We start from the raw sequence: 20531 nt of genomic DNA, 5'->3' as shown, positions 1-20531 counted from the left end.
CCCCCCCATCTCTCTCTCTTCCCCCCCCCCATCTCTCTCTCTTCCCCCCCCCCCATCTCTCTCTCTTTCCCCCCCCATCTCTCTCTCTTCCCCCCCCCATCTCTCTCTCTCTTCCCCCCCCCATCTCTCTCTCTCTTCCCCCCCCATCTCTCTCTCTCTTCCCCCCCTCATCTCTCTCTCTCTTTCCCCCCCATCTCTCTCTCTTTCCCCCCCATCTCTCTCTCTTTCCCCCCCATCTCTCTCTCTTTCCCCCCCATCTCTCTCTCTTTCCCCCCCATCTCTCTCTCTTTCCCCCCCATCTCTCTCTCTTTCCCCCCATCTCTCTCTCTTCCCCCCCATCTCTCTCTCTTTCCCCCCCCATCTCTCTCTCTCTTCCCCCCCCCATCTCTCTCTCTTCCCCCCCCCATCTCTCTCTCTTCCCCCCCCATCTCTCTCTCTCTTTCCCCCCATCTCTCTCTCTCTTTCCCCCCATCTCTCTCTCTCTTCCCCCCATCTCTCTCTCTCTTTCCCCCCATCTCTCTCTCTTTCCCCCCATCTCTCTCTCTTTTCCCCCCATCTCTCTCTCTTTCCCCCCATCTCTCTCTCTTTCCCCCCATCTCTCTCTCTTTCCCCCCCCTCTCTCTCTCTTTCCCCCCATCTCTCTCTCTCTTCCTCCCCCCCCATCTCTCTCTTTCTTCCTCCCCCCCCATCTCTCTCTTCCTCCTCCCCCCCCATCTCTCTCTTCCTCCTCCCCCCCCATCTCTCTCTTCCTCCCCCCCCCCCCCCCATCTCTCTCTTTCCCCCCCCCCCCCAAAAAAAATAGGAGCAACTCAGGCCAAAACTTGAGACCATAGAATTCTTTGCAAAAGTCCTTTTGTTCAACCAGCTGTCCTGATGCGCATACTATGCTTGGCCATCTGGGCAGTAAAATGCTGACTAAACCGCTTTATGCAACAAGCTCCATCCCATAATATTGCTTACAACTGTAAGTGCTTTATTCATTCAGTTCCTTTTCGACAGAAGACTAATATTTTTTTGAAACACAAACAAACAGTGGAAGCTGCATTATCTACTGTGATGAAGGCTCTCCATTCCTGGTTGACAATGGAATTTGAAAACATCGTCATTGATATTCAAGGCGGAGATAGATAGATTTTTGAACGATAGGGGAGTCGAGGGTTATGGGGAACAGGCAGGAAAGTGGAGTTGAGGCCAAGATCAGATCAGCCGTGATCTTATTGAATGGCGGTGCAGGCTCGAGGGGCCGAATGGCCTACGCCTGCCCCTATTATGTTCTGATGAAATAATTGACCCTAGCAGAGGAAAGGAAGTCAGAGCTGACTTATTCAACACAGTCTTTTGTGAGGGGATCAAGGAGACAAAAGAGTCTTCCCTGAATCAATCAGTTTTGCATTAGGAATGAGGTATTATCGACATTGTATTGCCTTACTTCTCCAACTGATAACTAGACCTCAATGAAGTTCATAGTACTCTGGTCACTTTTCCAATTTACAAGTAAACCACTTGGAATGATCCAAGGTTTCACACTGTTTATTGCAACATGTTTCTAACTAAATGGCATTAGGTTGCTTTTCACAATGCTTCTGGAATGAAGCTGAATTTTCAAACTCGAACATGTATAATTTTGTTGAACTAGAAACCAGTTAAAACCAGACTGTATATCATACAATGTCAGTATTTTATCTGACAAGAACTATCACAAACTAGAACTTAATCAGAGCTGTTGTCAAAGATAGCAGACATCAGGGGATTGGGAAAACAAATGTCTTGGCCCCGAGCACTTTCCTTAAGAGGACTGTACCAAACTTAAGTTTAAACCTAGTCTTCCATAAATGATGTCTCTTATGGTGCACACTTCGAGTCCACAAACCCTTACTACTTGTGTCATGATTTTTGTGATATTTTGTCAATATTTACAATATAAGCGATATAAACATTTCAGTGGAAATTTTAATATTAGAACTGTCAGCAGTAACCTGTAATAATTTCCTGTCATGCCACGAACTGGTGCTGTAGAACCTTCTATCCACACACCCAGCAACTGAACCTTTACTGTCCATACCCGAAGACCTGTTTCTCAGCATCTGAGTTTGAAAACATCAGCTGTAGGTTTAATGTAAATTTGTGCCTGCAAAAGACTTTCCTTCGAAGGTTTTTGTGCCCCATTTCCTGACTGACCTATCCCTGTTCCTTTTAGCTTTGTGTTCTGGCCCAGCTGAAATTTTCTTGCCGTTCTTCTGTCCTTGTTGCTACCTACTTTTTGCTCACTATTTTACCCCTCTCCCTCCACTCTAAATTTTTTTTCAGGCCACTTCTAGACCAGCTCTTAACATATTTTTAGCATATTAAGACAAGAAAGAGAATCGTTCCTCATTCTAATTTGAGTTCTTTTTCAAAATAGAGTTGAGTTTTGAAAGTAAATAGAAAAGTACTCCTGTCTTGATCAGAAACAGTCTGATTAATAACATCTGTAAGGACTGGTTAGAGGAGACAAACCATCACTGATGCACATGCAGTAACCATGGCCACTGGGAGCCATACATAACCTTGCCCAAGTAGAAATTCTTAATCTGGCTCGAGACAGTAAATGTTGGCCAGCTATTTAGTTATGGTGAGCATCAGATCCAAGGCGGCTGCTGTCCCCACAACATCCAGTTTGCAGGAAAGATTACTATAGAGTGATCTTGCATGGGAACTTTTATCGAAAAGCCCTGCCCAGGAGAGCTGAGATGAACTGTACCTCTGTGTCCTCAGCTGAGAACAGCTCGCTCAGCTACATATCAGAATTCAATTCTGGGATTTTCCAGGCTCTGGCTTAGAACCCTACATAATAATACTTTGATCCACAAGGCCATTGGGAGAGCAAGACATCTATTTTAACAAACCATTACTATTTAAATCTGACATCTCCGTGATTAGCATCTGGCCCAAATAATATGAGAAATAGGAGCATGAGTAGGCCACCTGGCCCCTCGAGCCTGCTCTGCCATTTAATAAGATCATGGCAGATCTGATCATGGACTCTGCTCCACTTCCCTGCCCTTTAATAACCCTCCCATAACCTTTTATTCCATTATCGCTCAAAAATTTGTCTATTTCCACCTTAAATATATTCAATGACCCAGCCTCCACAGCTCTCTGGGACAGTGAATTCCATAGATTTACAACCCTCTGAGAGAAGAAATTCCTCCTCACCTCAGTTTTAAATGAGCAGCCCCTTATTCTGAGACGATGTCTTCTAGTTTTAGTTTCCTCGATGAATGGAAATATCCTCTCTGCATCCACCTTGTCGAGCCCGCTCATTAGCTTATATGTTTCGATAAGATTACCTCTCATTCTTCTGAACTCTCCTCCAATGAGTCTAGGCTCAACCTATCTTAAGTCAACCCCCTCATCTCCGGAATCAATCTGGTGAACCTTCTCTGAACAGCCTCCAATGCAAGGATATCCTTCCTTAAATACGGAGACCAAAACTGTACGCAGTACTCTAGGTGTGGCCTCACCAATACCCTGTACAATTGTAACAGGACTTCCCTGCTTTTATACTCTATCCCCCTTGCAATAAAGGCCAACATTCCATTTGCCTTCCTGATTACGTGCTGTACCTGCATACTAACTTTTTGTGTTTCATGCACAAGGACCCCCCCCCCCCCCCCGGGTCCCTCTGTACTGCAGCACTTTGCAATTTTCCTCCATTTAAATTATTATTTGTGCTTCTATTTTTTTTCTGCCAAAGTGGATAACCTCACATTTTCCTACATTATACTCACTTAGCCTGACTATATCCCTTTGCAGATTTTTTGTGTCATCGTCACAATTTGCTTTCCCACCCATCTTTGTATCATCAGCAAACCTGGCTACATTACACTCAGTCCCTTCATCCAAGTCAGAAATACAGATTGTAAATAGTTAGCATCGATCCCTGCGGTATCCCACTAGTCACGGTTTGCCAACCGGGAAATGACCCATTTATCCTGGATCTCTGTTTTCTTGTTAGTTAGCCAATTCTCTATCCATGCTAATAGATTACCCCCAACCCTGTAAACTTTTGTCTTGTGCAGTAACCTCTTATGTAACACCTTATCGAATGCTTTCTGGAAATCCAAATACACCACATCCACTGGTTCCCCCTTGGCCACCCTGCTCATTGTATCCTCAAAGAACTCCAGCAAATTTGTCAAATATGATTTCCCTTTCATAAAACCATGCTGACTCTGCTTGATTGAGTTATGCTTTTCCAGATATCCCACTACTGCTTCCTTGACCATGAATCCTATCATCCATTCTGTACTACGTTGGCATTGATCTTGATGCGTGTAAATTGACTGCCTTGTTTCACCATTCCCTCAGCTCTTTTCCCCATTTACTTTGCACAACCAAATTATTATTTCTTTTGAAAATGTGTTAAACCTGATTTATGTTCTCTTCACAGAAAGAATTATGCAACATGATTCTGGATTGTTGTGCTCAACAGAGAACATATGAGAAATTTTTTGGCCTCTTGGCTGGGGTGAGTCATTCATTGTAAAAGTCTGAATTATTGGCCTAGAAATCCCGGTCGAGGTCTTCCCGTGAGCGATCGACTGAAAAAGTTAAAGATGTGCATTTACCTGTGCGTGCTGCGCCCATGAGAGATCACGGCCCTGAGGCCTCCTCTCCCTGCGCATCGGAGCGCATGCATGTCGGGACATCCGTAAGCTGGAGCTGCAGTCACATGCTCTGGGCAGCCAATCAAGGTACAGTATTTTCTCATTCATCAAAATGGGAAATCCGTAAGTAGGAGTTCCCATTATTTTGATAGAGAAACAGCCCTCAAACATCCAAAAAACAAATAAAATAGAAAAAATACACCACATATTTAAGATATTTAAATTAGTTATTTGTCTTATAAATTATATATACGTGTGTTTTTTAAATTTTATTATGTTGTATGTTTTAAAACTCTTACACCTGTAAAAGTAGGCTGTGCGCCTGCTTTTATCAGGCGTATGAGTTTTCAGGACATCCGCTGGGCAAGATAGGGGTAAATACCTCAATCTTGCGCATGCGAATGTCCTGGCTGTGGAGATACGGAGGATCTGTCGAGCTGGAGCTTGACAGATCGAAAAAGCCGGTTTTCAGCGCATGTGCATGTGCGCTGAAAACTGGCTTTTTCGATGCCTTCCAGGGTCCATACACACTCAGTACTGACCCAGGGAGGCCGGGATTTCTCGGCCAGTGTTTCTGTGATTTGATTGATAGATTTGTTAAGGATCGAAGCTGAATAGGAATACTGTTAAAATAGGCAAGGATGTGTAAGTAGGGACTTGCAGGGGAGGATAAAGAAAAAAGGGAAGCTTGTCATATACCGACGGCTAAATGCTGTAGAATCTTTGGAGGAATATAGAAAGTTAAGAGGCAAAATTAAAAAGGATATTAGGAATGCTAAGAGAGAGCATGAAAAATTCTTGGCAAGTAAAATTAAGCAAAACCCAAAGATGTTCTCGAAATATGTTAAGAACAAGAGGATAACTAAAGAAAGGGTAGGACCTATTAGAGACCATGAGGGTAATCTCTGTATGGAGGCGGAAGATGTTGGTATGGTTCTTAATGAATACTTTGCGTCTGTTTTCACAAAGAAAAGGGGCAAGGCAGATACTGCTATCAAGGAGGAATGTGAAATTCTGGATGAAATAAACATAGTGAGCGAGGAGGTATTAAGGGGTTTAGCAGCTTTGAAAGTAGCTAAGTCCCCAGGCCTGGATGAAATGCATCCCAGGCTGTTGAGCGAAGTAGAAGAGGAAATAGCACAGGCTTTGACCATCATTTTCCAGTCCTCTTTGGATTTGGGCATGGTGCCGGAGGACTGGAGGACTGGTAATGTGGTACCCTTTAGGAAGGGAGAAAGGGATAGGCCGAGTAATTACAGGCCTGTCAGCCTAACCTCAGTGGTGGGAAAACTATTGGAAAAAGTCCTGAAAGACAGGATAAATCTGCATTTAGAAAGGCAAGGATTAATTGGGGACAGTCGGCATGAATTTGTTACGGGAAGATCGTGTTTGACTAACCTGATTGAATTTTTCAAGGAGGTAACCAGGTGGGTCAATAAGAGTAATGCATACAATGTAGCAAAGCTTTTAATAAGGTCCCACATGGTAGACTGGTCATGAAGGCTAAAGCCCTTGGGATCCAGGGCAAAGTGGCAAGTTGAATCCAAAATTGGCTTAGAGGTAGAAAGCAAAAGATAATGGGTTGATTGATGTTTTTGTGACTGGAAGGATGTTTCCAGTGGGGCTCCGCAGGGCTCAGTTCTGGGTCCCTTGCTTTTTATGGTATATATCAATTATCTAGATTTGAATATAGGGGGTATGATTTAAGAAGTTTGCAGATGACACTAAAATTGGCTGTGTGGTTGATAATGAAGGGGAAAGTCATGGACCGCAAGAGGATATCAATCTACTAATCAGGTGGGCAGAACAGTGGCAAATGGAATTTAATTCAGAAGTATGAGGTAATGCACTTGGGGAGGGCTAATAAGGAAAGAGTATAGACATTAAGCGATAGGCCACTTAATAGTGCAGATGAATAAAGGGACATTGGAGTGCTTGTCCACAGATCCCTGAAAGTAGCAGCCCAGGTGGATAAGGCGGTTAAAAAGGCATATGGAATGCTTGCCTTTATTGGCCGAGTCATAGAATACAAGAGCAGGGAGGTTATGCTTAAATTGTACGATACTCTGGTTAGGCCACAGCTGGAATACTGTGTGCAGTTCTGGTCGCCGTATTATAGGAAGGACGTGATTGCACTCAAGAGGGTGCAGAGGAGATTTACTCAGATGCTGCCTGGAATGGAGAATCTTAGCTATGAGGACAGATTGGATAGGCTGGGTTTGTTATCATTGGAACAGAGGAGGCTGAGAGAAGACCTCATTGAGGTGTATAAAATTTTGAGAGGCCTGGATATAGTGGATCGCAAGGGCCTATTTTCCTTGGTGGAGGGGTCAATTAATTACGAGGGGGCATAGTTTTAAGGTGATTGTTGGAAGGTTTTGAGGGGAAGCTTCTTCATGCAGAGGATTGTGGGGGTCTGGAATTCACTGCCTGGAAGTGTGGTGGATGCAGAAACCCTCACCACATTTAAAAGGTGCTTGGATGGGCACTTAAAATGCTATAACCTGCAGGGTTACAGACCTCGAGCTGGGAAGTGGGATTAGACTGGATAACCTTTTGTTGGCTGGCGCAGATACGATGGCAAGTACTGCAGAGGATCAAATATGGCCAGGGTGATCTCCTGGGCGAGTTTCGATCACCTGGCTTGGTCGGAGAGAAATTTTCCCAGATTTTTTTTTCCCAATTGGCCTGGGTTTTTATCTTTTTGCCTCTCCCAGGAGATCGCATGGCTGCAGTTGGGGTGGTGTGTAGAATGTTGCAGTGCAAGGAGTGTCGCAGTTATGTGGGGTGGACTGGTTGGGCCGGATGCTCTTTATCTTTCTGCCACTGTTCATTGTTCATAGGTTTATATGTAATCTTCAGGGCTGCTGACCGAGGGCCATGTGGCTCTTTGTCGGCCGGCGCGGACACAATGGGCCGGAGTGGCCTCCTTCGGCGCTGTAGATTTCTATGTTCAAGAGTTCTAACTGCAGTTGTTCTGTAACAGTGTGATATTTCTGCTTCCCAGTACATAAGCATTAATGGTCCTTGAATATAATCTTTAGTTCATTGATTTTGTTGGGTGGCAGATTGCACACTTCATGTTCGTCTCTTTGTGTTTCATTATCCTTGCAGCGCTTTTGCATGTTGAAAAAGGACTATATGGAGGCTTTTGAAGGAATCTGCAAGGAGCAGTATGAAACTATACATCGCTTAGAAACAAATAAACTACGCAATGTAGCCAAAATGTTTGCACATCTCTTGTACACAGATTCAATTCCATGGAGTGTAAGTCATAGCCAGTGGCAAGACTGCATTTATTTGTGTTTCCTTTTAAAACTCGGTGTCTCTCTGTTGTTCATTATGTTTTTCTGAAATTATAAACATTGTGACCCGAAAATAATTCAGGTTGAGTCAGGCAGAAAAACTTGTACCCCATATATCACAAAATTTGAACTTTTCATTAAAAAGAATAGTGGGGGAAAATGTCTGGTTTTGTTGGTACATCTGTTGTGGGTTACTCAATTATAACTGTTCTTAAAATAAAATACTTTTCATCTGTACAGTCAAGACATACTCGAAGTGGATCTGTGAGCTGCAATCTTCTTCATATTAATTTGATTTTGTGGGTATGCTGGCGGAGATGTCTTTTTTTTAGAATAAAGTTGATGTCACATTAACTTTTTCTAGCCTTGGGAAGTGTTGGAAGTTTGGTTGCGCCCCACTCCAATCTATCGTTTGTAGTAGTGAGGTGAATGCTTAATTAGGCACCAACCTTACAGCTGCTTTTAATTTTGTGGGTAAATTTTTATGAATTAGTGAGCTTTAATAGTTTATATTTTTAAAATATGTCAACACAGCATAATAACGGTCAATGTTCACAACAGCTACAGTGTTGCTTATGTCCTCGTCCTTCAGGCCAAGTTATCTATTTGAATAGACTAAACTATGTCAGAACAATATTCTTCTTCACAGCTGCTGCTATGGAGTGTTTGAAGTCTGTCCTAAATGTTAAAAATAACTTTTCCTTCCAAAATTAAAATGCAGTTAAGTCTCTGCTATGGTGAATTGTACATTATATAGAATTACATAGAAATTACAACACAAAAATGGTCCATTTGGCCCAACCAGTTTGTCTTGGTGTCTCCTTACAAGCAGTAATCCTAATCCATTGTACTCTCCCTGTCCCTTATCTCCCTTTTTTCAGACAGCTATCTAACCTATTCGTAAACATCGACATGGTCTCTGCTTCTATCACGAATTCCAACAGAGTATTCCACTATCTGTGTAAAACTTTTCCTGTTCTCTGACCTAAATCTCGTGTTTAATCTTATATTTACGTCCCCTCATTCTCGTCCCCTCAATATGGAAACGGTCTTTCAATAAACCCTGACCTATCACTAAACAGTTTTAAACACACCTCTGTTCTAACTAGTCTTCCTTTATATTTGTATTTCCTCATGCCAGGCAGCATCCTAGTGAATCTACACAATACCCTCTTGATTGCTTCAATATCCTTCCTGTAGTGTTGAGCCAGAAACTACACAATACTTGAACTGTACTCAAAGTTTTATATAGATTCACCATTGCATCTCAACTTTTATATTCTGTACCTCTTGCCATAAAACATTCGGGTTCCATATTATTATCCTTGTACATGTCTTGACTTGATGGGAAGAATTAACTTTTCTTGCTTCATGATTTTCATGTTAATTCAGATGTTGGAGTTGGGAAAGTCCTGGGTGCCATGGTGTGTGAATATACAGTTCTTTCACCTCTGGGAAACTTTAGACTGTTCTAAGTTTAATAGCTTGTAGCAAGCTAGTTCAGTAAGGAATATTTACATTTAAAATGGGTGGACTTGAAATGCAGCACTTTTTGTGATCATGGCCCACTCAGTCTTGAGAAGAGGAGCAGAGAAAAATCCAGCTGCCCACCTGTTTCTCTGTTACGAGTAACCGATATTTAATCATAACCTTCAAAGTATCATTTTTAAGATATGTTGTACCTTTTGAACATTTGTAATATTGCTAGAGGACGTACTGTCAGAATTTTGAAAAACTTAAGTTAATTCAAGTGTTACATTTAGGGTTAAGTTTCAGTCCAGTTTCCCTGCCTTTCCATAGGTACTTGATTGTATCCATTTAAGTGAAGAAACGACAACATCTTCCAGCAGAATCTTTGTGAAGATCCTTTTTCAAGAGCTTTGTGAATATATGGGGCTTCCCAAACTAAATCAAAGGCTACAGGACATGTAAGTGTAAACTGAATTGCATGATGGTTTATTTTTGTGCTAGTTGAATCCTTGGTGGAGTAATCAAGTAACTGACTCAGTACTCAAATTTATATTCGTTTTTTAAACTATTTTCAATTGAGACTTCATGTTGTAATATCCACTATTTATCAGACTGCATTGACATGCCTGTTGATTCAAAAATACAGCATTGTGAAATAGAACTTCACCTTTAGAGAACCAATAATTTAATTTCCCATATTCTTAAAATGTACTTATAATAATTCCCTTAGTTTTTATTTTTGATCAAACGAAACCATCTACAAGTGCTTCGAAAAGGTTTAATATTTGTGTTTGTTTCAATTGGCTGCAAAATTATGTGATAGTTTATTTTAGTTTTGCCCTGACAAAGTTTAGGGATAGAAATAGTAATTAGTGTCTTTGGTGTTGGTGTGTTTTTAATTGGTTTATGATTATTGTTGTAATAGTTCAGCTGAACTGTTGTGTGAAGTAAATGGTCTGAATGAGCCATTTGGCTCAGGACTCCTCCACCAGAAATGAGGTTGGAATTGCCTGGACTCAAATCACACACAACTTTTACAGCCAACAGAGAGAGAGGAGACTTGCATATATACCAAGTATTTTCTTACCAAGTCAAGTGTCTTTACTTTACTGTTAGGCCACTCCAGAGATGTAAATGAGAAGTAACCCTCTGTGTCCTGGAGCATTTCTCCATGATAAACAGCATGGATATAGTGACTTCACACAATTCTGGAGTCACCCAACCCTGGGAATCCACCCAAGGTTGGGATACCTGCATCAAGGTATTATTATAGCGTCACAGAACTCCAGACCAGTGCCCACGCTGATTTGAAGTTGCATATACTGCTGCTTAAGGAGAAGCTGATCTCGCATTCTTGCTCCTCCTCCAAATATTTTACCCATAAAAAGCTGAATGTCTGATGGGAAGTTTATACTTTATATTAAAAAAAAATCAAGTTGTAAATGGTTCCTTCATGAACTACAGAAGCACACAAAACATTATTTACAATACTTTGTATGGCTCCTAAGGATTGTATAATTGCTGTATTTTAAAGTACATGGTTTATGTGCAAAAGGGCTTGCAGTGGGTCATACCTCTGTTAAAATGCCAACAAACTTCCATTAGAATGAAAAATAACATTTCCACTTGCATAAAAAATATTTTCAAACATTTCTGAGGCACTCTAAAATAGATCATGGATTGGATTGAAACAAAATGACTTTTGAAGCTGTATTTGCATAAACACAAACACTTGTTTCCTATCTTCATTATGTAATTAGGCTGATTATAGGTGAATACTTTTATGAAATGAAATGTATAATTTTATTAATCTGTATTGTGATTCCGGGACCACAAACGCATTGACACAACTTGTATAATTTGAGATTATATTCTGTTAAAGTTTGCATTTCTTCAAAATATGATAGTGGTTTTCAAGAGGGTTTTTTTTATACATGTTTTTTGCAGGACACTACAGCCTTTCTTTGAAGGTCTCTTTCCCAGGGATAATCCACGCAATACTCGATTTGCTATCAATTTCTTTACCTCTATTGGTCTTGGAGGTCTAACGTATGTATACTTTCATATTTTGGTTTTCTTTGCAATACTTCATATTTTTGTATTTGGTTCCAATAATATTGGTTATATTTTTCCAATTCAGAGATGAATTGCGAGAACACTTGAAAAATGCACCAAAAATAATAATGACCCAACGGCAAGATGTTGAATCATCAGATTCTTCTTCATCATCCTCTTCCTCCTCTGGTTCGGATTCAGATTCTTCCTCTGATTCAGGATCTGAAAGTAGCAGCAGCAGCAGTAGTGGCAGTGATAGCAGCTCTGGATCATCTAGTGATAGTGACTCCTCGACCTCCAGCAGCAGCAGCTCAGGTACGTGCTTTATGGTGTGCTTTTGTCCCCTGCCCCATACTTCGATGTATATGCGCACACTTCAAAAAAAAATTCTGCTCCATGCATCTCTTCACCCTTAAGCACATAAGCAACCTTTTTTCAGGCCTCTGCTAATTTTGCTGTTGAATTTATCCTTAGAAGGCGCCTGACAACAGTCTGTGAGGAAGTTCCGGACTTTCATTTTCCCGTGTGATAGAGCATTTATTTTTTTTCCCCCCTCATTGGGAAGGTATGATAATAGGAAACGAACAGTATATCAATGATTTAGATGAGGGGACCAAATGTAATATATATCCAAGTTTGTTGATAATACATTCCCACCTAGCTTTGTAAGTTGTGAGGTGGATGCAAAGAGGCTTCAAGGGGATTTAGAAAGGCTAAGTGAATATGCAAGAACGTGGCAAGTGGAATACAGGCGCAGCGTCGAAAATCCGGAATGTTCCGGACTCCGGGCCGATCGGTGGCAGGATCGTCTGAAATCCATAAAATGTTCCGGAATCCAGACCCGCTGACCTCAGGGTCCCGCTGCTGCTCGGGCATCGCCTCTCGCCGCCGACCATCGCCCTGTTTACCGCCGACGTCGCCTGAGCAGCTCCACCGTGGCAGTGCCTGCCCGAGCAGTTCCACCACGGCTTAGCCCGCCCCCTTTGTCGTTCCAAAATCCGGAAATACCCAAACCTGGGCTTGGGTGTTTCCGGATTCGTCAAGTCAAAGACGATCGAAAGCAAGGAATCCGGAACAGCCTCGGTCCCGAGGGTTCTGGATTCTTGGCGCTGCGCCTGTATAATGTGGAGAAATGTGAAGTTATCCACTTTGGTAGGAAAAATAGAAAAGCAGAGTATTTTTAAATGGTGAGAGATTGGGAAACATTGGTGTTCAGCGGGACCTGGGTGTTCTTGTACACGAATCACTAAAAGTTAACATGCAAGGACAGCAAGCAATTAAGAAAGCAAATGGTATTTTGGCCTTTATTACAAGAGGATTTCAGTTTCAGAGTAAAGATGTCTTACTGCAATTATATAGGGCCCTGGTGAGACCACACCTGGAGTAATGTGTACAGTTTTGGTTTCCTTACCGAAGGAAGGATATGCTTGCCCTCGAGGGAGTGCAACGAAGGTTCACCAGACTGATTCCTGGGATGGTGGGATTGTCCTAAGAGCAGAGATCGTGTAGACATGGCCTCTATTCTCTTAATAGAAGAATGAGAGGTGATCTCATTGAAACATACAAAATTCTTCCAGGGCTTGACAGGGTAGATGCAGGAAGGATGTTTCCCCTGGCTTGTGAGTTTAGAACCAGAGATCACAGTGTCAGAATAAGGGGTCGGCTATTTAGGACTGAAACGAGGAGAAATGTCTTCACTCAAAGGGTTGTGAATCTTTGGAATTCTCTATTCCAGAGGGCTGTGGAAGCTGAGTCATTGAGTATATTCAAGACCGAGATCGATAGATTTCTGGATATTAAGGGAATCAAAGAATATGGGGGACAGTGCAGGCAAGTGGAGTTGAGGTAGAAAATCAGTCATGATCTCACGGATCTCGGGCTGGATGGGTCCAAATGGCCTGCTTCTGCTCGTATTTCTTATGTTCTGTATTGTCGATGTAAGGAAAAATTCATATTCTTTCATTTGGTTTAACCATAATCAATTTTGCCAAATATTAGCACGATGGTTAAGACGCAACACAATACATTTGGTGACTGGATCTCTATTTTGGCATTCAAGGTCTTACAATTAACTTAAATTGTGTTGTGATGTATTCTGGAAATTAACAAATTCAATCGACATTTAAGACCTTCGTAATGTTGAAGCTAAAATCTCAAGGGAAGTATTTTGGAAAGACAGATATGTTGAGCTGCAGCAACTTGGGTCTATACAGATCAAAGAGTTATGGGAAAATAGCTGTAGAAACACAATTACCTTTATTTTGAATTGTAACATTTTCTGATGACATGCTCAAACATTATGGAAACATTTTTGCAACCCGTATGCAAAGTTCTGAGATAAAATGTGTACCTTCAGACCCTCATGTAAGATTAGATAACCACTAGATATTTCAATTTTTTTATTTTCCAATTTTCTCCCCTTCCCTTGCCCAGTTAGCCCAGGTTTTGACTGATTGCTGAGGTACAGTTCCATGGGCAGCTTTGCATTCTAATATGATGTGAGCCTTGGCAGTGAGTGTCGGCAACTACAGGAGATAGGGGACACGATGGTCAACCCTGAGTCTATGCTTGGCCAAAGTTCAAACACATGCACTTCGAGGAAGGGTCACCAGATAACAACCTGAAAAGTGAAACCAGTTGATTTGACCCTCCTTACTCTAGAGGCACAGAGACCAATTTATTGCTTGTTACTAGCATTCTGGCTGTGATCCGTGAACTTGACACATCTTACCATTCCAGAGTATTAATGTTTGTGATGAAATCTCTGGTTTGGTCTTCTATCTTATTGACACCGTCACCTATTTGGATGTTGTTTAAGGTACTATTGGTCATATAATGGACAGATTTTTCATTTAGTGCAGTAAACTGAGGACCTCATAAGGTCTCGTTTGGTATCAGAATGCCATCATCATCATCATAGGCAGTTCTTCGGAGTCAAGGAAGACTTGCTTGCACTCTTAAAATGAGTCCTTAGGTGGCTGAACAGTCCAATATGAGAACCACAGTCCCTGTCACAGGTGGAACAGATAGTAGTTGAGGGAAAGGGTGGGTGGGACAGGTTTGCCGCACTCTCTTTCCGCTGCCTGTGCTTGATTTCTGCATGCTCTCGGCGCTGAGACTCGAGGTGCTCAGCGCCCTCCCAGATGCACCCTCCTCCACTTAAGGCGGTCTTTGGCCAGGGACTCCCAGGTGTCAGTGGGGATGTTGCACTTTTTCAGGGAGGCTTTGAGGGTGTGCCTGTAACACTTCCTCTGCCCACCTTTGGCTTATTTGCCGTGAAGGAGTTCCGAGTAGAGCCCTTGCTTAGGGAGTCTCGTATCTAGCATGCGAACGATGTGGCCTGCCCGACGGAGTTGATCAAGTGTGGTCAGTGCTTCAATGCTGGGGTTGTTGGCCTGGTCGAGGGCGCTGATGTTGGTGCGTCTGTCCTCCCAGGGGATTTGTAGGATCTTGCGGAGGCATCGTTGGTGGAATTTCTCCAGCGACTTGAGGTGTCTACTGTACATGGTCCATGCAACGTGGTTGCCGGGGTGGCAGCTTCCTAGGGAGCAACCCTGCTGAACAACTCTCATCTTCTACCATCCTTGGTATCAGAATGCCAATATACAAATGACAAGCACATGAATAGATATTGCTTTTGGCCTTGTTTGAATTAACATCTTTTCCATGTAATCTAGTTTCTCAGCCTATAATAGTAAGAGCAGGTGTTAAACACAGCAGGTAATTTTGACAGTTGTATTAAATGATTTTGACATTTTATTCAGTTCAGAGGAACCTGAGGACTGGGAGAAATTTAGAACTCAGCAGAGGAGGACAAAGGGTTTGATTAGGGCAGGGAAAATGGAGTACGAGAAGAAGCTTGCAGGGAACATTAAGGCGGATTGCAAAAGTTTCTATAGGTATGTAAAGAGAAAGAGGTTAGTAAAAACAAACGTAGGTCCCCTGCAGTCAGAATCAGGGGAAGTCATAACGGGGAACAAAGAAATGGCAGACCAATTGAACAAGTACTTTGGTTCAGTATTCACTAAGGAGGACACAAACAACCTTCCGGATATAAAAGTGGTCAGAGGGTCTATTAAAGAGGAGGAACTGAGGGAAATCTTTATTAGTCGGGAAATTGTGTTGGGGAAATTGATGGGATTGAAGGCCGATAAATCCCCAGGGCCTGATGGACTGCATCCCAGAGTACTTAAGGAGGTGGCCTTGGAAATAGCGGATGCATTGACAGTCATTTTCCAACATTCCATTGACTCTGGATCAGTTCCTATCGAGTGGAGGGTAGCCAATGTAACCCCACTTTTTAAAAAAGGAGGGAGAGAGAAAGCAGGGAATTATAGACCGGTCAGCCTAACCTCAGTAGTGGGTAAAATGATGGAATCAATTATTAAGGATGTCATAGCAGCGCATTTGGAAAATGGTGACATGATAGGTCCAAGTCAGCATGGATTTGTAAAAGGGAGATCATGCTTGACAAATCTTCTGGAATTTTTTGAGGATGTTTCCAATAAAGTGGACAAAGGAGTACCAGTTGATGTGGTATATTTGGACTTTCAGAAGGCTTTCGACAAGGTCCCACACAGGAGATTAATGTGCAAAGTTAAAGCACATGGGATTGGGGGTAGTGTGCTGACGTGGATTGAGAACTGGTTGTCAGACAGGAAGCAAAGAGTAGGAGTAAATGGGTACTTTTCGGAATGGCAGGCAGTGACTAGTGGGGTACCGCAGGGTTCTGTGCTGGGGCCCCAGCTGTTTACATTATACATTAATGATTTAGACGAAGGGATTAAATGTAGTATCTCCAAATTTGCGGATGACACTAAGTTGGGTGGCAGTGTGAGCTGCGAGGAGGATGCTATGAGGCTACAGAGTGACTTGGATAGGTTAGGTGAGTGGGCAAATGCGTGGCAGATGAAGTATAATGTGGATAAATGTGAGGTTATCCACTTTGGTGGTAAAAACAGAGAGACAGACTATTATCTGAATGGTGACAGATTAGGAAAAGGGAAGGTGCAACGAGACCTGGGTGTCATGGTACATCAGTCATTGAAGGTTGGCATGCAGGTACAGCAGGCGGTTAAGAAAGCAAATGGCATGTTGGCCTTCATAGCGAGGGGATTTGAGTACAGGGGCAGGGAGGTGTTGCTACAGTTGTACAGGGCCTTGGTGAGGCCACACCTGGAGTATTGTGTACAGTTTTGGTCTCCTAACTTGAGGAAGGACATACTTGCTGTTGAGGGAGTGCAGCGAAGATTCACCAGACTGATTCCCGGGATGGTGGGACTGACCTATCAAGAAAGACTGAATCAACTGGGCTTGTATTCACTGGAGTTCAGAAGAGTGAGAGGGGACCTCATAGAAACGTTTAAAATTCTGACGGGTTTGGACAGGTTGGATGCAGGAAGAATGTTCCCAATGTTGGGGAAGTCCAGAACCAGGGGTCACAGTCTAAGGATAAGGGGTAAGCCTTTTAGGACCGAGATAAGGAGAAACTTCTTCACCCAGAGAGTGGTGAACCTGTGGAATTCTCTACCACAGGAAGTAGTTGAGGCCAATTCACTAAATATATTCAAAAGGGAGTTAGATGAAGTCCTTAGTACTCGGGGGATCAAGGGGTATGGCGTGAAAGCAGGAAGTGGGTACTGAAGTTTCATGTTCAGCCATGAACTCGTTGAATGGCGGTGCAGGCTAGAAGGGCTGAATGGCCTGCTCCTGCACCTATTTTCTATGTTTCTATGTTTCTATGTTTCTATTTACAATTTGAATTAGTAACAGGTTTTCATAAGCTTTAGAGAAATGTTTAATGCATATGCAGTACAGTATTTGCGACTATAACCGTTCTTCCCCTCGAGTCAAAACAACAACTTGCATTTATATAACAGATTTTAATGTAGAGAAACATCCCGAGGCATAATCAGACAAAAGTCCCAGTTATTTAACTTGTTCCAAATGTGCAAAAATGTAATTTTAAGCAATGATCTAAAAGTAAAGTGAACTAATGACAACTTAAATGAAGAGTTTTTGTCGACCTTATAATATTTTTGAACAGACAGATAGCTTTATCTTAACTGAGCCATTAAAATACTGGAGCAAAGTAGGAAAAATTCAAGAGGTGCCACTTCAGCCAAGAGACAGATGGCTTCTACATGGACAGCTGCAGGTCTGTGGAGTTGTTTGATATGACCTGAACAGACAGATCCTTAATAGCCAACTGATTTTTGTAGCCTGCCAAGCTAAGCATGGATAGACTTTCTTACGATTGTAGGTTTTTTTTGTACACTGAATCATATTGATTTTATAATGTACCCTTCGATTATTGTTCCCAATTTCTTCTGAATTGTTTAAACAGTTACTGGAGAGTATAATACTGTTAAGACAACTACATTTCTTTTCAGATATCTGGCTGATTTTATATTTAATATTTTGAGTAAGAATTTAACTGTAGGATGATAAAATGCAGCAAGTATGTAAATTTGCCCCAGGAGGCAATAGATAAATTCCATCCACTTTTGGTGTGATTGAAATTGAAGAAAACATTTTGAAAACTCATTAAATACTGAAGTTTTTGGATTAAATAGACTCTCAGGATATGAAGGAAGCAATATTAAATTTGTACATGCACACACAGAGATTATCTAATGGTTCTGAATAGCTGCAAGCAATCTGTCAAAACTGCTGTTCATATCCGCTATCTTAACAAAACAAAGCCATTGGGAGAATACTGTTTTGTTCGAAGATGATTTTATTTCTCCCGCTTCCCCAAATGCACTTAATTAACATGCAAGTTATTGTTGCATCTAATCTTCATTTTATCCCAGGTTTTAGACTATATAAGAGGACTTTAAGCTAAAAGGCTCCATTGTAGTCTCCTTTTTTTTTCAAGTCATGTTCCAGAGACCTGTATTTATTTCAAATTGCCCTGCATTGTAAAATCCAGATTTAAGGCTTTGGTGGTCCATTACAATGATAATACAGGTTTTGTTATTTCTCCAGTTAAATGGTGATGAAATGGAAACGATTTGTTATTGCATTTTGAGTTGTGGTGCCCTAGTTATTTCTTCTGTTCATCAATTTTAATTGAAATTGTGATTAAAATGATACAATTACCACCAGCAGTTAGATTGAATATGCAAATTAACATATAAACAGTTGGGTACTAAATGCCAACTGCTGACACATCATTGTAAAATTAATGTAATTTAACGTTTAAGAATTGTACTGAGGTGAATGATCAGCCATGATCTTATTGAATGGTGGTGCAGGCTCGAAGGGCCGAATGGCCTACTCCTGTACCTATTTTCTATGTTTCTATGTTAACTCCCAATTTCATTTGAAATAAACCCAATGTGGATCAATCAGTATATTTTAAAGTAAATATAGCTATTTGTGATAGCCAAGAAAATATTTAAAACCTATACATTTATAGTGATTGAGTATATTCTCAATTTTTCTTCACAGATTTAAATTCAAAGAGCAAGAAGGTACAGAATAAAAAGAGAGAGCGAGATCAAGAAAACATGGACAGTAGAAAACGACCAAATGAGAGAGAGCGATCTAGAAAAGAGCAAGAAAGCAGGTATCGAGGCAGCAGTGAGGAGCAGGAAAGAAAACTGGATAGAAATAGTGGCAGAACTTATAGACAATCTGGAGAGAAAAGAGATGAATCAGCCAGGTATAATAGAGAGGACACACATGATCAGAAACGCAGTGATAGGGACAAGGAACGTGACAGAAACAGAGACTTTACAGATAAACACGCTGAATACAGAAAAGATGACACAAGGAACCATTCTCGCTCTGAAAATGATAGAAACAGCTCCAGGAGCAAAGATGGTAATGATCACTACAGTCGAAGAAGAGAAAAGTCAAAATCTAGAGAGAAAAGTCGCAAAGAAATAACTTCAAGAAACAGTGAGGAGGACCACCCAAAAAATGGTGTAGATAAGCGATCTGGAAAGCATGACCGTCAGGAGGGCAGGTATTCAGAGCGCTCTAAGGATTACAGAAAGGATGAAGACAGGTGCAGAGAAAGTTCCCCAAGAAGACACTGAGTAACATTTACAGTGCTGTTATTTGGAAAAACTGCATTGCCAAAGCTCTTGGGGCAGTACAAATGCCACAACTGAAGGAGAAGGAACCACGTCTTGCATAGAACTGCTGATCTGTACGTAGTTTCCACTGGAACCTTACAAACTGCTATTTCCAGTTGTCATCTTTTGTAATTAATAAAATCTGCATTTAAAACAAATTCTGAGGAAATACCTTCAGGCAATTCTTCTTTTGGACAAATCTGAAAGGTGTGCAGATTTATTTTGTGAACAGTGATATCTTTGATAATGCATTTATAGAGGATTTGACATTCTCTTGTTTCATGTAAATGTTTTGTTTGTCAACTCAAATAAAAATCGTGCAGATATGTCACTTCTTTGAAGAATTTTATCAAGTACCAATACAGCAGTTTGTACCACATTTTGGTTTAACAGTAACAAGTCCAGTTAAAAATCAATGTTCAACAAATAGACCCTTGACTTTGATAAGTAGTTACATCATTTTTTTTACAGTACCTTTAATAAAGTTGATTAAATATAATAACTATGCATAACATTAATTTGAGATATATAGAATGGAATTTTATCTACATGAAAATTTGCTATGCTCAGTCTACATGTATAATAGAATTGCAAATTAGTAGTTCAAAGTGCCTTTTCAGAAGTATTGGTAATTAGCATTGACTGAGTGTAGTACCATGGACAGGTCGTTCTGGTCAGTATAAGTCAGTTTAATACCCGGACACTGCATTACAGCTTAAACTTAAAGTATTAATAATTCAGTACTGCAACTATAAAATGCAATCCAGCTCATTTTATTATTTCACTGGAAAGTTTAATGCTTACTTTTACTTGTACAAATTTAAAATTTGCAGCATGTTCAGAGCAGCACTGTAGACAGCTAAATGTTCCTTTTTATTAACCAAACACTGAAGAACCTCTCTTGGTATTGATATGTCATTAGAGCCCAAGACTTTAAGCCAAAACATATTGCTTTACAGTAGGTG

The 20531-nt window shown here is 41.2% G+C and overlaps 1 protein-coding gene across 1 annotated transcript in view; it reads left to right on the top strand.

Moving 5' to 3' along the window:
- Positions 1–19892, top strand: part of cwc22 (CWC22 spliceosome associated protein homolog) — a 62324-nt gene extending 42432 nt beyond the window's left edge. The window contains exons 4-9 of the mRNA XM_070873662.1: positions 4433–4510; positions 7764–7916; positions 9755–9882; positions 11372–11473; positions 11565–11794; positions 18935–19892. Coding sequence (XP_070729763.1) covers positions 4433–4510; positions 7764–7916; positions 9755–9882; positions 11372–11473; positions 11565–11794; positions 18935–19527 — 1284 coding nt within the window. The 3' untranslated portion in view covers positions 19528–19892. The remainder of the gene's footprint in view (positions 1–4432; positions 4511–7763; positions 7917–9754; positions 9883–11371; positions 11474–11564; positions 11795–18934) is intronic.
- The last annotated feature ends 639 nt before the right edge of the window (positions 19893–20531 follow it).

The sequence above is a fragment of the Pristiophorus japonicus genome, chromosome 3, assembly GCF_044704955.1.
Source record: "Pristiophorus japonicus isolate sPriJap1 chromosome 3, sPriJap1.hap1, whole genome shotgun sequence".
In the NCBI taxonomy this organism is placed as follows: Eukaryota; Metazoa; Chordata; class Chondrichthyes; family Pristiophoridae; genus Pristiophorus; species Pristiophorus japonicus.
Note: the sequence above shows the minus strand (reverse complement) of the source record. Positions and strands in the feature narration are given on the sequence as shown.